This window comes from Canis lupus, chromosome 6, assembly GCF_003254725.2.
Source record: "Canis lupus dingo isolate Sandy chromosome 6, ASM325472v2, whole genome shotgun sequence".
NCBI lineage: Eukaryota > Metazoa > Chordata > Mammalia > Carnivora > Canidae > Canis > Canis lupus.
The window spans coordinates 23266854-23284294 of NC_064248.1; the positions used below are offsets into that span (position 1 = coordinate 23266854).

The 17441-nt window shown below is 44.2% G+C and overlaps 1 protein-coding gene across 9 annotated transcripts in view; it reads right to left on the minus strand.

The window, feature by feature from the left end:
• EEF2K (eukaryotic elongation factor 2 kinase) overlaps positions 1-17441 on the minus strand; it is a 65977-nt gene that overhangs the window by 35532 nt on the left and 13004 nt on the right. For 6 of the 9 annotated variants that reach the window (XM_025416219.3, XM_049111301.1, XM_025416221.3 and 3 more), the window contains exon 2: positions 10784-11105. In XM_025416219.3, the coding sequence (XP_025272004.1) occupies positions 10784-11029 (246 nt within the window). In that variant the 5' untranslated portion in view covers positions 11030-11105. Of the gene's footprint in view, positions 1-10783; positions 11106-12266; positions 12379-17441 lie in introns of all 9 variants that reach the window. The other 3 variants (XM_049111299.1, XM_049111298.1, XM_049111300.1) reach the window with 1 other exon arrangement.

A 17441-nucleotide genomic window follows, 5' to 3' on the forward strand; every position in this document is an offset into this window, starting at 1 on the left:
AACAGTTCCTGAATCTCTGTGCTTAAAAAAAAAATGAAAAAGTACCAGTCTCCTCTCATATTCTGGCAGCTGTGAACAGCAGAGACAGACTCTGACCCCAGCCTGTCAAGGAACCTGCAGTGTTCTGAGCCTGCCCAAATGGGTGCTCTGTGCAGGACACATGGCTCTCCAGCTGCACTCTCTCAACCAGTGACTCAAACGCTCCCTGACTCCCCCATTCAGTGAGGAGTACCAAGAGAAATTACCTCCTGGCTGGAGGCTGTGGCTCCAACTGAAAACAATCAAGGAAAAAAGTATTTAAGAATTTGAGGGTGTGGCGTTTCACAGGATCAAAATTACTTTTCCCAAACCCAGAAAAGAATCATGCTACTCCTTGTTGGCAACTGATGGGTTTAATGCAACTAACTCTTCTTTTAAAGCACAATATAAAAGGTCCTAGATGAAGATTTGTTCCCTGGACTTTGGTTTCCACCCACGGCTGTGTGAATCTCCATTTCCTTGTTTACAAAAGACAATGAAGAATGTTTTGACTACTAGTGGCCAAGTTTATTCCTGCCCCTACACCTGGGGTAGACCTGTTTCCCCCTCCCAGAAATAGTGGCTCGTTGAGGTTGCAATGCTCATTACAGTTCAACAGGCCTGTAATGAGCTGCAAATCATTGGTGTTCTATTTTACCCAACAGGTTAATTAAAACAGGTGTTTATGGAAGCCTGAGAAGTAGGTACTTCCAGACATGGAGGGGAGTGGAAGCTGGTACTGTCACCTTTGACAGCCATCTGGCAGTGCTTTCACTGACTTGTGACGCAGTCATCCTGATCACCAACCCAGGTGTGCACAGGTGAGGAGCCCAAGGATGGGTCTGTGCTTACAATGCCAGACGAAACTCAGGCATTGCCAAAAACCTGCCTGTCCACAGGGGATGATTCCATACACTTGGTATAGAAGTATCAGCCATTAAAAAGATCAAGGTGTGGGACACCTGGGTGGCTCAGCTGGTTAAGGATCCAACTCTTAGTTTCAGCTCAAGTCATGATCTCAAGGTCCTGCGATCAAGCCCGCATCAGGCTCCACGCTCAGTGAGGAGTCTGCTTCTCCCTCTCCTTCTGCCCCTACCCCTTTACCGCCACTCATGCTCTCTCTCTCTCAAATAAATAAATAAAATCTTTAAAAATAATAAAGATCCAAACTCAGTTGTTGGTGTGGTATCTTAAACAGAACAGGAGACCCAGGGGAGGCTCTCAAAAAGAAAATCATAACCCTGCCTAGAGAACAGAAAAACCCTTGGTTCTTCAAAGCCTGAGAGTACAAAATAAAAATAAATCCATAAATAGTAATAATAGTAACAACAAATTTCCTGTAATATGCCAGAAGTGAGGCCAGATGTTCGGGTCATGCCTTTGCCATTTCTTTGCAACATAGGATGTTACTGCTATTGGCGCTGTATTTATATCACTACTCTTACTACCAGCAACACAGCAATCAAGACCTCCGATCTTCTGTGGGGAAGAATCTGGAGGCTGCCTCCAATCTCCCTGAAATATCAGCTGTTGTTCTCCCAGTGGATGTTATAAATGTTTTCTCCCATCATCCTTTCTGTAGACTCTAAGAAACTCGTAGCTCTATGTCAGCCTGGCTTGCCCCTCCTGGCTCACAGTCTAAGGGTTAATCTATACGCAAAGACACATAGAAGAAGCAGGAAGAACTGGGGAAGTTCCCTTGTTCACTAGGGAAGAGACCACAGTGCTGTGCAGCTGCCCCACTCTGGACCACGTGCAACTAGAGGTTTTAGGCAATTTCCATGAAACTCAGCATTGACTACTGCAGCAAAAAACTAGAAAGTGCCTAAGTATCCCCCACAAGAAGCAAACCTTACAGTGACTGTGCTATGGCCATACAATGGGCTGAAGGGGAGCCATTAAGAAAAAAGATAAACTAGATCCACATTTACTAATATGGAAAGATATGCACCATTTGTTTGCCAAGAAAAACTGTGCTTACCAAGAGCATATAATACACATGATCTTATTATTGTCATAAAAATCCCTATTTAGTCAAGTCTATATTTATAGTGAAATACAGAAAAGACTGAAATAGGGATGCCTGGGTGGCTCAGCGGTTAAGAGTCTGCCTTCAGCCCAGGGTATGATCCTGGGGTCCCAGGATCAAGTCCCACATCAGGCTTCCTGCATGGACCTGCTTCTCCCTCTGCCTAGTCTCTGCCTCTCTCTCTCTCTCTGTGTGTCTCTCATGAATAAACAAATAAAATCTTAAAAAAAAAAAAAAGAAAAGACTGAAATTAAATACACACTAGCACCTGAATAGCAATTATAGCTACACTCTCATCGTTTTCTGCAAGGAACACGGATTACTTCTATAAGCAGCTGAACAAATTATTGCCAAGGAAACACAGCTAAAAGTCCTAAAGAAGTCTGTCAAAAAGAGTAGTTGTTTCTGGTGTCCTCCACCCAGTCGGGTTCAGAGCCACGGCTGGAGAGGGAAGGATGGGAAGGTTGGAAATAATAACCAGCAAAGGTGGTGGCACCTGGGTGGCTCAGTCGGTTAAGCATCTGCCTTCGGTTCAGGTCACAATCCTGGGATCGAGCCCCACATTGGGCTCCCTGCTCAGTGGGAGTCTGCTTCTCCCTCTCTCTCCACCCCTCTCCCCACATGTGCATGTGCACAGGCATTCTCTCTCTCCCTCTAATAAGCAAATAAAATCTTTAAAAAATAACCAGTAAAGCAGTAACACTCCCCAGGGTGGCATAATGCCCTTGCCCCCGGGAAGCCCCTCCTGAGACAGATTCCTAGCTTGCACCTCTGAGGCTCACAGAGCAAGGTGGAAACTTGCCTATAGACCTGCAGCAACCAGGAACTGCAGACCCAGAACTCAGACCAAGGCCATCAAGCCCCACTCCCCTGCTCTTTTGCAAAAGGAGAACCCAGCAGAAAGTATGACCACATGACCCAGCAATGCATTCCCAAGTATCTACCCAAGAGAAATGAACACGTGTCCACATGACTCGTATATCATTATTTGCAAAAGCCAAAAGGGAGAAACAAACCAAATGCAGTGCAACTGATGAATAAAATGTGGTCCATCCATACAACGGGGTAGTATTCAGCAATGAAACACACTTGCTTCTGTGTGGATGAACCTCGAAAACACTGTACTAAGTGAAAGAAGCCAGACGTAAAAGACCCCACGTTATATAATCCTATTTATATGAAATGTCCACAACAGGCAAATCCATAGAGATTGAAAGTAGATTAGTGGTTGCCATGAGCTGGGTGAAATGGATCCATATATGGGGGGTGCTGTGGCTAAGAGGTGTGGGGTTTCCTTTTAGGGTAATGAAAATTGATTGTGGGCTAAAATTAGGGCTAAAATTGATTGTGGTGATATGGATGTATAATTGTGTAAATATACTTAAAGCTGCTACACTGGATATTTTATTTATTTTTAAAGATTTTATTTATTTGAGAGAGAGATAGGGAGAGAGAGCACAGGTGGGAGGCAGGGAAGAGAAGCAGGCTCCCCACTGAGCAGGGAGCCTGACACGTGGGCTCGATCCCAGGACCTTGGAATCACAACCCAATCTGAAAGCAGATGCTTAACTGACTGAGCTACACAGGTGCCCCTGCACTGGACATTTTAAATGGGTAAATTGTATGTTAGACGAATTATATTGCAATGAAGCTGCTAAAAAACATTTGCAAAGTAAAATTTAAAAAGGGGGCCTCTGTATCCTAGCATATTTCCACACAGGATTTGAGCATTTTATTTTTAATATTTTATTTATGAAAGAGAGCGAGTGAGCGAGCATGAGGTAGGGGAGGGGCAGGTGGAGAGGGAGAAGCCGACTCCCTGCTGTTCAAGCTCCATCCCAGAACCCAGAAATCATAACCTGAGCCAAAGGTTAACCATCTGAGCTACCCAGGCACTTTGGAATTGAGCATTTTAGCACATGCACAGGCTTCAGACAGAGGAGTCCCTGCAGTCGGGCTTGTGTCCCCTCTTGTTTTTTAGATACCAGGTCACCGGGTGGCCTCCTGCCCACTGCCAGTGTCACCCTCTTTTTCCTTCATCTGCCCAGCAGGCCCTCAACTTCTGGAGGTCCAAAGCTTTCTGGATGCTAGATGCCTAAGCTTCCCTGTCAGATTCTGCATTTCCAAAGCAGTGGGCAGAGCCCCAAGTCATAGAGCTTCCTGTGGCCACTGGGCAGGGACAGAAGCCCAGTGCCGCCAGGGTGGGGCTTCCTGGGGCTCTGGTGGACAGGGATGTCTCTCTTCCCAGTGAGTCATCAGACACTGGCATCTCAGTCTCATTCTGGGGTAATTGCTGTCCTTTGAGCAAGCTGTTAGAGTCACCCTTGGTGGACTGAAAATCTAAGTATAATCACCAAAATCTTCTGACAAGGGACAAGGGCATGGGAAGTAGTAGCAACCTCTTTGAAGAGTAGTTGGCACTGCCCAGCCAAGTTCTAAATGTCTGGCTCCAGCCATTCCACCCCTGGGGATTTATCTGGCAGGTGTACTCCTGCATGGGCACAGGGACATATGGACAGAAATGTTTATGGAAGAGCTGTCTGTAGCAAAGGACTGGAAACGACCTTCATACAAGGTCCATGAGGGATGGGTTCAATACAACATGGGGCATGCAGACGATATTTAGCCCTCAAGATACAACAAAATAAGCTGCAGCACGCTGCAGTCACAAGAAGGGTCAAGCGATTAAGATCTCAGAGCATCAGGTTTACTCTCTACAGCCTTCCTCACAGGACTGCTATATAGCTCAAATGAGCAAAGTGTGCAGAGCAGTGCCCGTCCTTCCCATGGTGGCTGTTACGTAAGTGCTAGCTGATGGCAGCTCGTCTGTGCCAATATGGGAAGACAGCCACCAGAGTGCAAAACAGGTTTAATAGTCAACTAACATTTCCGTAAAAGAAGAAAAAGGGAGGGTCATATATACATGTACATGCTTATATATGCAAGGAACAATTCTGGAAGGACATACCCCAGGGAAACAGGGATCAGAGGAGTAAGGCTTACTTATCACTATTCCTTGGATATAACTCAAATTATTTTTACCCTGTACATATTTAAGTATTATGAAATATATATGCATTTTAAAGTCTGCTTAGATATACATATACGGAGATTTATTACAGCACTGTCTGTAAAGAAAAGAAAGGAGGAAACAATCAAAGTGTCTCCCAAGAGGGGAGCTGGCTAAAAAAATTCATGTACATCATGTGCCAGAATATAGTTCACTCTAAAAATACAAGAGAAAATACAAGAGGCGAGGGCTGTCTGAGTGGCTCAGCTGGTTAAGTATCTGACTCTTGATTGTGGCTCAGGTCATGACCTCAGGATGGTTAGATGGAGCCTTGTGTCCGGCTCTGCACTCAGTGAGGAGTCTGCTTGGGATTCTCTCCCTCTCCCTTTACTCCCCTCCTCTCTCTAAATAAACTTTAAAAAAAAAAGAAAAAAAAAAAAAAGAAATAAAAATAAAAATAAAAATGGTGAGAGGGGCGCCTGGGGGGCTCAGTCAGTTAAGCATCTGCCTTTGGCTCAGGTCATGATCCCAGGGTTCTGGGATCAAGCCCCACATCGGGTTCCCTGCTCAGTGGGGAGCCTACCTCTCCCTCTCCCTCTGTTGCTCCCCATGCTTGTGCGTGCTCTCTCTGACAATAAATAAATATTTTTTAAAAATTAAAAAAATAAATAAAAGAGGAAGGAAGGAAAGGAGAGGTGATCTATATATGCTGATACGGAATGATCCCCGAGATACACCCAGACCAGGAAAACAGTTTTTAAAAATAAAATTTCCCGTTTTATTAAAAAATTTTTTAAAAATTAAAAACATATATATGCTCATTCTAGGCAATGAAAAAATGACAGAGCAGTAGAAAGGGAATATGATTGCTCTAGATCCTGTCCAAAGACAATCCCTTTTGGTGCATTGATATACTTCTTTCTTTACCGGGTTTTTGGTTGTGTGTGTATGTGTGTGCATGCACGTGTGAGTGTGTTTTACAAAGCTATAACTGTACTCTATATTCTACCATTTGAATTTAACTCCAGAGCAGAAGCACTTTACAACTTTTCCACATTATTGTAAACTATAAACATCCTCGCTTGGCTGTCTGACATTCAAGACAGCAGTGAAGGACTCTGCCACTATTCCCCAGGGAACTAGGAGGAAGGCCTTGATAGTGACAGAACTGGACTGTTCACAATACATGCCTGGTACCTGCCAGGGTGGTGCCTCTTTGGAGGAACTCGAGGTGGCCACTTTGGTTGAACCACCCAGGTTGCCATGTCGACAGTAAACAAAAAAACACTTGAGCTTTGTGGAGGAGCACCAGGGAGAGGGAGGTTTGGAAAACTGAGCTGCTGTCCCCCTCTGAAGCTGCCACAGGCAACAGGAACCGCACAGAGCCGGCCTTCGGTTACCTAGGACGGTGGGCAATGAAGAGAGGCACGTCTGGTCCATAACTGGTCATTCTACAAGTACAGGGGATGGGAAGAGCCATCAGTTCCCAGCCTTGCAGGCCGCTGCTGAGTCAGAGGATGACAGATGCCCCAGGGGATGCACAAGAGATAGCCAGGGCAGGGTGTCTTAAAACCACATCCTGAGGGAGCCAGGACAATCATTTTAACAGACCAGACTGAGACATCGGTTTAAAGAGGTTGCAGGCAGAGGCGTGAAAAGGGAAACCTATTCTAGGAACAAGGAGCAGTGTGGGGTGAACAGAGCCTACTTGAAGGATCCCTGGGGACCACGAGTGCTCCCATCCTCGGTGAGAATTTTGAACTATGCCTTATAGAAATTTTGAGGAGGGGCAATTTATTGATTTGTTTGGCAGAGGGGAGGTTACCTGGCTGTTTTGTTTTATTTTTCTTCTTCTACAAGTCCTTTTCTGCACACAATATGTATATGTAGTTCAAAATTCCTGAATGTTCAAAAATATATATAACGTGGATAAAGTCTCCCATAACGGCACCCTCTCCCCCAGAGAGAATCACTGTTAACTCTTGGGTACAAATTCCTCCATCAGTTTTTGCTATGTAGATGCTAAGATGTGTGTATATAATTTTTTTTTATAAATGTGGGACTGTATTGTATTTCAACTTGTTTTTTTACTTACCAGTATTTAAAAGTAAAAATAGCTAACATTGTTTATTCTAATTATGTCCATATTGCCCTATGGCTTTTCATGGATCTTCCCTCCTCCCCCGCCCAAATACACACACACACACACACACACACACACACACATACACACACACACACCATGGCACTGTTTTCAAGTCAAATCACATGAAAACATCATCTTTGTTTTAATGTAAATACAGTATTCTCTTAAGACCATAGTTCATGGGATCCCTGGGTGGCGCAGCGGTTTGGCGCCTGCCTTTGGCCCAGGGCGCGATCCTGGAGACCCGGGATCAAATCCCACGTCAGGCTCCCGGTGCATGGAGCCTGCTTCTCCCTCTGCCTGTGTCTCTGCCTCTGTCTCTCTCTCTCTGTGACTATCATAAATAAATAAAAATTAAAAAAATAAGATATTTAAAAAAAAAAAAAAAAAGACCATAGTTCATAATTTAAATAAGCACATTTGAGCTATTGCCATTTTTTCTTTATTACAAACAGTATCTTTGCATATGTAAATTTGGATGCTGATATAAATACCTCTGTACCAGTTCTAAACTGAGGTGGGTACCCCCTCGTGTGGGCTTTGCAAATACATGGCAGGGAACATTTTAGGTTGCCATAAAAACAGGGGAGAGGGGATCCCTAAGTGGCTCAGTGGTTTAGCGCCTGCCTTTGGCCCAGGGCGCAATCCTGGAGTCCCGGGATCGAGTCCCACGTCGGGCTCCCGGCATGGAGCCTGCTTCTCCCTCCTCCTGTGTCTCTGCCTCTCTCTCTCTGTCTATCATGAATAAATAAATAAATAAATCTTTAAAAAAAAAAAAAAACAGGGGAGAATAGTAGTACTTATTGGGTGGGGGGCAGACATGCTGAATATCCTATAATATATGGGATAGTCCCACCCAATAAAGAACTGTCCCTCCCCAAATGCCTATAGTACTTCCAGTGGGAACACTTTGGCTGAGGACGATTCTCTGGAGGTCTGCTATCTCCAGATGCCATAGGAACTGTATTTTTTATTTTAATAACTATTGTAAAATGGCCCACAGGGGTTTATGTTTTATATGAATGTTATCCTTTAGCAAGAGGGCACCCAAAGTGAGTTCAGCATTCCTCCATCTCCTCCTTGATTATTTTTTTTAAATAATTTTGTTTTTTTTAAGACTTTATATACTTATGAGAGACAGAGAGAGAGAGAGAGAGAGAGAGAGAGGCAGAAACAAAGGCAGAGGGGAGAAGCAGGCTCCATGGAAGGAGCCTGATGTGGAACTCGATCCCAGGACCCCGGGATCACACCCTGAGCTGAAGGCAGATGCTTAACTGCTGAGCCACCCAGGTGTCCCTCCCCTCCCTGATTCTGAATAAAGCACCTACGGTGTGCAGAGCATGGCCCCAGCCCTGGCACTAGGGATGAGAGATAAAGAGGCCACAGTGTCCTGCCCTTGTGAGGCTCACATCCTCAAGCCACAGGTGCAGACAAACCCCCATTCAATGGCAGACTCAGTCTGCACTTCCTTTAAAGGCTTCACTGTAGTCACATTTTGTGGTCAGGGGCTGGCCATCCGTACCTGAGACTCTTTAGCTTCTGGGCCCTCTCAATGTCTTCCAAAAAGCCCCCACCAGGCTCATGGTTTCTCTGGACAAGAAGCTATGAGGTCTGACCCCCCCGACTAGGAGGCCACCAGGATCCTCCTTCCCTGGAAGCAGTCCCTCTTCTGGGACACCGCCCCCCACTCCCTCAATCCCATGGCCTGGGTCAGAAATGACTGGGTCAGACAGAGAATGCCTGATCCAGGCTGGGCCAACCAGATATTCACCCCCAGCGACTGGGTTGGAGGGGTCAAATCTGTATTTGCATGTGGCTCCAACTGTAATAAGGGGGCACTGGGGCAGTAGGGGTCCACTTTCCTGCTAGCTAGACTGAGGCAGAGAAGAATGAAGGACAGGTAAAGAGAGACAGTCCTCCTGCCTTCCGGTTCCTAGACTCGTCCCCTGAGAGACCAGACACAGTTTCTTCCCCTGGGTCCCAAGAAACATTCCTGGACTGTTATAATAAATACCACTTCTTCCCTTGAGCTGGTGTGAGCTGGTGTCTGTTTCTTGAGCCCTTCAACCCTGAGCCCTCTGCTGGCACCTGGGTCCCCTCAAACCAGGTACAGGATATCTCAGGGATCTCTGTCTCCCCAAGCCTCCCTGGCCCACAGCAAACAGACAGAAGCACTGGGCTGCTCCCCAGTCCTTCCCACACTGCCCTCCGTGGGGCTGAGTGTGAGTTTCGGAGGCTGGCTGAGGTCGGCAAAGTGGGGCAAGCCACAAGCTGACCCTGCAGGGGCCCCCAATCTCAGAGGGGACCCGCCAGGCTGTTTCTAGAGCCGCCTGCCCCACAGGGACTTCAGTTAGAACTCCAGCCCTGACAGGAAGTAAATACCCAACTGTCCAAGAACTAGAATTATTAATTTTCTAAAAATAGATTGATTCTGAAGTTAGAGAAGAATGGCTCCAATTCCAAATCCCAAAGTGGTGATGCGCATTTTGCTTACAGCACTAACAGATACCTTCTGTTGGTGGGCATTAAATTAAATCAGGATAACATTGTTGCATTCAAAATTTTTTCAGGGTGTCTGATTGGCTCAGTTGGAAGAGCACATGACTCTTGATCTCGGGGTTATGAGTTTGAGCCCATGTTGGGCAAAGAGATTACTAAACTAAATAAATGAAATTTTTTCATCACCAGTTATTATACAAAAGCCCAGTAATGTTCATCTTTCCTCCTCTCCTTTTTACCAGCTTTATCGTGGTAGGAACACAAATCCCTAACAAAATAAGTACCCTTTCCTCAATCCAGAAGGATGTCCAACTCCAAGCAGTGTTATTTTTTAATCACGTCCCTGGACCCACACACACATACATCAGGGGGGAAATACAAATATTTACATGATTAGAACTCAGATGTCAACAACCAACTAGGTCATCACATTTACGTATGTGAACATGTGTGAGTATATGTTCCAAAAAATAAGATCTTTACAATTTTCAGTGCTCTCCAATATTTCCTAACCTATTCTGTTCTGTTGCATTTTTTTAGAAGTCAATGTTTTCAAAACCCAGTAGTGGGTCCTGAGCAGCTATTTCAAAAACACCACTCTAGGGGCACCTGGGTGGTTCAGGCAGTTAAGCATTTGCCTTCGGTTCAGGTCATGATCTCGGGGTCATGGGATCGAGTTCCAGGTCCTGGGACTGAGTCCAGCATCGGGCTCCCTGCTCTGCGAGGAGTCTCCTCCCTCTGCCTGCCACTCCCCCTTGCTTGTGCTCTTTTTTTTTTTTTTTTTTTATAATTTTTAAAAAAATTTTTTTGTTTTTTTTTGCTTGTGCTCTCTTGCTGACAAATAAATAAATAAAATCTTTAAAAAATCTTTAAAAAAACAAAAGAAAACAAAACAAAACACCACTCTAAAGTAACGAAACTTGTTTTAAGCTAACAAAATCCTCCCCATTTAATAGGCATATCCCCCAATCTGGGATTTAGAGTGCTGTCCACTGTTGGGGGCAAGACCCCAACCATTGATCCCCCAACTCCCCATCTCTTGCAGCAGGCGGGCTGGGGTGGGATGGGTTGGTCCACTCACCTTAAAATGGAAGGAGCTTGCCGGGGACCCACTGGAGCCATACTGCTCACTCTTTGTTAGGTTGCTGTAGTAGTTATTAACCTTGGAATTGACATCCTGGTGTGACCTGGGATCATCAGTGATGGGGCAGATGAAGTAACCTTCCTCATCGTCGCTGTCTGCCTCGGACTCACCGTCATGACCAGCCTGGGAGGTCTGGCCACCATCAACACCTTCCAGGCGGAAAATGAGGTCTTCGTCTGCCATGTTCCCAGGAGGCCCGTGTTACCCAAGCTGTGGGCAGTACAGCCAGAATTGTAGAGCAAATGCAGCGCTGTGGGTCCTACAAGAGAAGCAAGACAATGGATGCCGAAGCCCAGGGAAAGGGTGGGGGGAGCTCACTGTGCACCTCACCCTGAATGGCCCTGGTGACAAAAAGAGCTGGCATCCTCGGAGTGAAAAGTACAGCTATCTTTTGGGGAGGCACTTGGCACGCAGCATCTAGAACATTTTAAATGTACAAACCCGTCGACCCAGTAATTCCACTTTGAAGAACTCAGTGTTTGAAATAAGGCAGGGAAAATAAATGCTTCTTAAGCAACTGGGGTGATCTTTTTAGAATACAGAGTAGATCAAGTCATTCCGCTGCTTAACACCCTCCTGCAGCTTCTCTCCACATTATTAATAAAATGCAAATGGCTTGTAAGGCCAAAAAGCCGGCCTTGGTCTGGTTCCTGCCCACTTCTCCTCTGGCCTTGGCAGCTCTCCAGGCCCCCTGGCTTGCTTTCTGTTTGGTGAGCAGAGGGAGCCAGCCCATTTCCACCCCAGGGTTTTGTATTTGCTATTCCCTGTGACTGGAACAATCTCCCTAACCTTCCAACAGTGGGTTCTTTCTCATCAGTTGGATCCTGGCTCAAAAGTTCCCTCTTAGAAAAATCTTCTCTGGCTCCTGAATTCAAAGAATTCCTCCCAAATGCACATCTAGGCACTCCCTAGCACATCTCTCTGTTTTATACTCTACACAGAGATGTTCCTAAGCTGAAACCTCATTTACTTTTTTATTGTCTATAACCCCAGTGCCTCAAAGAGTGCCTGGCACAGAGTGGGTGCTCAATACATACTCCTAGAATGGTTGAGTGGCCAAAGAATGTTCTCTTTAGCATGATCAATAACAGGAAAGAAAAGAAAGAAAAGAAAGGAAAAAAGGAAAGAAAGAAAGAAATGCTAACAGCCCACAATGTCCATCAGTGGAGGTTTGTTAAATTAACGACAGCTTTCAATACCATACACTGTTGTGTGCCTATTACAAAGACAGGGGAAGCTCTAGATATACAGATATACAAAGAGTGAAGAAAAAGTTCAGCAAGATTATAGAATACTAAAGTCAGTACTATTTCTATATGGTAGCAGTAAAAAATTCAAAGATGAAATTAAGAAAATAAATCCATCTATAAAGAACATCAAAATTGGGGATCCCTGGGTGGCGCAGCGGTTTGGCGCCTACCTTTGGCCCAGGGCGCGATCCTGGAGACCCGGGATCGAATCCCACGTCGGGCTCCCGGTGCATGGAGCCTGCTTCTCCCTCCTCCTGTGTCTCTGCCTCTTTCTCTCTATGTCTATCATGAATAAATAAATAAATCTTTAAAAAAAAGAACATCAAAATAATAAAATACTTGGGACTAAATTTAATAAAAGAAGTCCAGGGATCCCTGGGTGGCACAGCGGTTTGGCGCCTGCCTTTGGCCCAGGGCGCGATCCTGGAGACCCGGGATCGAATCCCACATCGGGCTCCCGGTGCATGGAGCCTGCTTCTCCCTCTGCCTGTGTCTCTGCCTCTCTCTCTCTCTGTGTGTGACTATCATAAATAAATAAATTAAAAAAAAAAAAAAAGAAGTCCATGACTAGTCCACTGAAAAACAAAACCTGGTGAAAGAATTAAAGATCTAAAAAAATAAAAAATAAAAAGCAGCCCAGGTGGCTCAGCGGTTTAGCACTGCCTTCAGCCCAGGGTGTGATCCTGGAAATGTGGTATTGAGTCCCACGTCAGGCTTCCTGCATGGAGCCTGCTTCTCCCTCTGCCTGTGTTTCTGCCCCCCACCCCTGTGTGTGTGTGTGTGTGTGTGTGTGTGTGTGTGTGTGTGTGTGCGCGCCTCTCATGAATAAATAAACTCTTAAAAAAAAAAGATCTAAAAAAAAAGGGATGATATTCTGTGTTCAGAGATTAGAAGATTTAATACTACTAAGATGGCAATACTCCCCAAATTGATTTATAGACTCAAACCAATCACTATCAAAATTCTAACGGCTTCTTTGAAGAAATTAACAAGCCAGGTCCTAAGTTCATATGAAAATTCAAGGGACCCAAAATAGCCAAAATAGTCTTGAAAAAAGAGGAACAAAGTTGAAGGAGTCATACTTCCTGAATTCAAAACTTGCTACGAAGCTGCAATAATTAAGATAGTGGGTTTTGGCATAAGGATAGACACAGATCAATGGAATATATTTGAGAGTCAATAAATAAACCCTGACGTTTACAGCCATTGATTATGACAAGGGCACCAAGACAATTCAATGGAGAAAGAATAATCTTTTCAACACATGGTATGGGACAAGCGAATATATAAGAGGCAAAAGAATAAAGTTGAACCCCTTCCTTACCCTAGTCACAAAAATAACTAATCAAAGACTTAAATATAAAGGCTAAAATATTACCTAACTCTTAGAAAGTAACAGGAGGGGCACCGGGATGGCTCAGTTGTTTAGGTGTCCAACTCTTGATTTCAGTTAAGGTCATGGTCTCGGGGTCCTGAGATCCAGCCCCATGTCAGACTCCATGCTTACTACAGAGTCTGCTTGTCCCTCTCCCTCCCCCTGCTTGCTCTCGCTCTCAAATAAATAAAATCTTCGAGAGAGAGAGAGAGAGAGAGAGAGAAAGAAAGAAAGAAAGAAAGAGAAAAAAGAAAAGAAAAGAAAAGAAAGGAAGAAAGAAAAAAGAAAGAAAGAAAGAAAGAAAGAAAGAAAGAAAGAAAGAAAGAAAGAAAGAAAGAAAAAAGAAAAGAAAAGAACATAGGAGAAAATCTTTCTAATGTGGGTCAAGCAAAGCCTTCTTAGAAATGATACCAGGGACGCCTGGGTGGCTCAGCACTTGAGCATCTGCCTTTGAATCAGGGCATGATCCCAGTCCATGGATAGAGTCCCACATTGGGCTCCCTGCGAGGACCCTGCTTCTCCCTCTGCCTATGTCTCTGCCTCCCTCTGTGTGTCTCTCATGAATAAATAAAATCTTTAAAAAATAAAAAGAGAGAGAGAGAGACACACATGCCTGGGTAGCTCAGTGATTGAGCGTCTGCCTTTGGCTCAGGGAGTGATTCCAGAGTCCCAAGATCAAGTCCCATATCGGGCTCCCCACAGGGAGGCTGCTTCTCCCTCTGCCTGTGTCTCTGCCTCTCTCTCTCTCTGTTTCTCATGAATAAATAAATAAAATCTTTAAAAGAAAAAAAAGATATGGGGATCCCTGGGTGGCTCAGCGATTTAGCGCCTGCCCCTGGCCCAGGGCGTGATCCTGGAGTCCTGGGATCAAGTTCCACATCAGGCTCCCTGCATGGAGCTTGCTTCTCCCTCTGCCTGTATCTCTGCCTCTCCCGCCGACCCCACCCCCCATCTCTATCTCTATCTGTGTCTCTCATGAATAAATAAAATCTTAAAAAAAAGGATATGATACCAAAAACACAAGCAACAAAAGAACAAGATAAATTAAGCACCACCAAAACTAAACACTGGTGCTTCAAAGGACACCGAGATAGCAACGAGAGAACGAGAGAACGAGTAAACCTTCACAAATCAAATCACCGAGATAGCAACGAGAGAACGAGAGAACGAGTAAACCTTCACAAATCAAGAGAGGAGTTCTTTATAAGTCTATAAAGAACATAGACAACTTAACAATAAAATGACAACCTAAATTAAAAAATGGGCAAAGGGCTTGAATGGACTTGAACAGACATTTTCTAGAGAAGATATACTCATGACCAATAAACACTTGAAAAATGCTCAGCATCATTGGTCAGTAGGGAAATGCAAGTCAAAACCACACCCACTGGGGATCCCCAGGTGGCGCAGTGGTTTGGCACCTGCCTTTGGCCCAGGGCAAGATCCTGGAGACCCGGGATCGAATCCCACGTCAGGCTTCCGGTGCATGGAGCCTGCTTCTCCCTCTGCCTGTGTCTCTGCCTCTCTCTCTGTGTGTGTGTGACTATCATAAACAAATAAAAAAATTTTTTAAAAAAACCACACCCACTGGGATGGATATAATTTTTTTAAAAAATGAGAAAATAACAAATGTTGGCATGGTACAGAGATACTGAAACCCTCATACACTGTTGGTAGGAATGTGAAATGGTGCAACCACTTTGGAAAATAGTCTGGCACTTGTTTCCTCAGAAAGTTAACCACAGAATTACAATATAATTCCACTCCTGGGTATACAGCCAAAAGAAATGAAAACATCCACATAAAACCTTGTATACTTATGTTCACAGAAGTATTATTCATAATAGCTAAAAGGGGAAACAACCTAAGTATCCAGCAACTAATGAATGGATAAACAAAATGTATCCACACAAGGGAATGCTATGCAGCCACAGAAAGGAGTGAAGAACCCAACACTTAAATGAACCTTAAAAGCATCAGGCTAAGTAAAAGAATAACCACAAAAGACCCCATATTGAATGATTCCATTTATAGGAAATATCCAGAAAAGGTACATCTATATAGAGAGAAGATATGTGAGTGATTGCCTAAGGATGGGGAAGGGGAGACATAGAGGAGGGAATGAGTATTGCTAATGGGTTTCTTTGGAGTTGGCCAAAATGTTCTCAAACTGGTGTTGGTTGTATGACTGCCAATATGCTAAAACCCACTGGACTGTACACCTTTTTAAAGATTTTATTTGAGAGAAAGCAAGAGTGAGAGAGATTACAGAAGGAGAGGAAGCAGCAGACTCCCTGCTGAGCAGAGAGATAGATGTGGGGCTTGATCCCAGGACCCCAAGATCATGACCTGAGCAGAAGGTAGACGCTTATCTGACTGAGCCACCCAGGCACCCCAAATTGTACACTTTAAATGGATGGACTGTACAGTTTGTGAATTATATTTCAATATAGCTTCAGTTTAAAAAAAAAAGCTAAGAAAAACTGTGAAATTTTGTTTTTTAAGATTTTATTTTTACATAATCTCTACACCCAATGTGGGGCTCAAACTGACAGCCCCAAGATGAAGTCACTTGTTCTACTGACTGAGCCAGCTAAGCACTCTGAAAACTGTTAAATTTAAAAAGCAAGTTGCGGAGGCGCCTGGGTGGCTGAGTGGTTGAGTGTCTGCTTTCAGCTCACGTCGTGATCCTGGGGTCCTGGGACTGAGTCCTGCATCAGGCTCCCCTGCAGGGAGCCTGCTTCTCCCTCTGCTTGTGTCTCTGCCTCTGTCTCTCATGGATAAATAAAAATCTTAAAAAATAAATAAATAGATAGATAGATAGATAGATAGATAGATAGATAGATAGCAAGTTGCAGAACAGGAAGTATATTATGGTAATCCTACTTTTGTTAAAGGAAAGGGGGCCTGGCTGGCTCAGTTGGTAGAGCATGCGACTCTTGATCTCGAGATCATGAGTTGGAGCCCCACATTGGGAGTGAAGCCTACTTGAAAAGAAGAAAAGAAAAGAAAAGAAAAGAAAAGAAAAGAAAAGAAAAGAAAAGAAAAGAAAAGAAAAGAAAAGAAAAGAAAAGAAAAAGGACATTTGTAGATGCATTAAAGCTTCCCTCAGGGACCCCCGGGAGTTCTACCAACATTGGGATGAGCAGTGGCAGTGGAAGCTGGCAGCTGGGGGTGGAGGGAACTTTTAAGAACTTTGCACACTTCTATACTGTTTTCACTTTTTACAGAGCTGGACTGCTTTCAGTATAAAAGAATAAATAAGTGAAAACAATTTTAAAACATTTTCAGATCAAGGCAATAATTCCCTTTATTCTTATCAGCTCTTTCCATCTGCAGGCAGCCTTCTAGGAGGTTCTGGCTCTTTCTTAACAGTTATTACAAAAATATTTAAAAAAAAAAAAAAAAAAAGGGGACGCCTGGGTGGCTCAGTGGTTGAGCTTCTGCCTTCGGCTCAGGTCTTGATCCCGGGGTCCTGGGATCAAGTCCCGTATCGGGCTCCTTGCATGGAGCCTGCTTCTCCCTCTGCCTGTGTCTCTGCCTCTCTGTGTGTCTTTCATGAATAAATAAATATTTCTTAAAAAAAAAAACAGTTATTACAGCAGTCCTAACTATCCTATTAACTATTCAATACACACAAAATGTAAATTAAAGTTTCTATCCTAACTATTTCTATCCTAACTATTCGATACACACAAAATGTAAATTAAAGTTTTGGGAATCTGTACTTAGCTTTACTTTGTACAATGCACTCTATTTTCTACTCACTTTTGTTTTGCTTTACTTTCTTTTCATTCTGTTTCTTTAATGAACCACCCACAGTGATTTCTTGAAAATCACAGCTCTAGGTGTCAACTGCAAAGCTTGTTTCTTATCCCGTGGGCAAGACACAGTCATGGGCTGGAGCCAATGCCTGAGCCACCTGACCCTGCTTGTTACCAAAAACTGCCTGGGCCCTGGGCCCACTTCT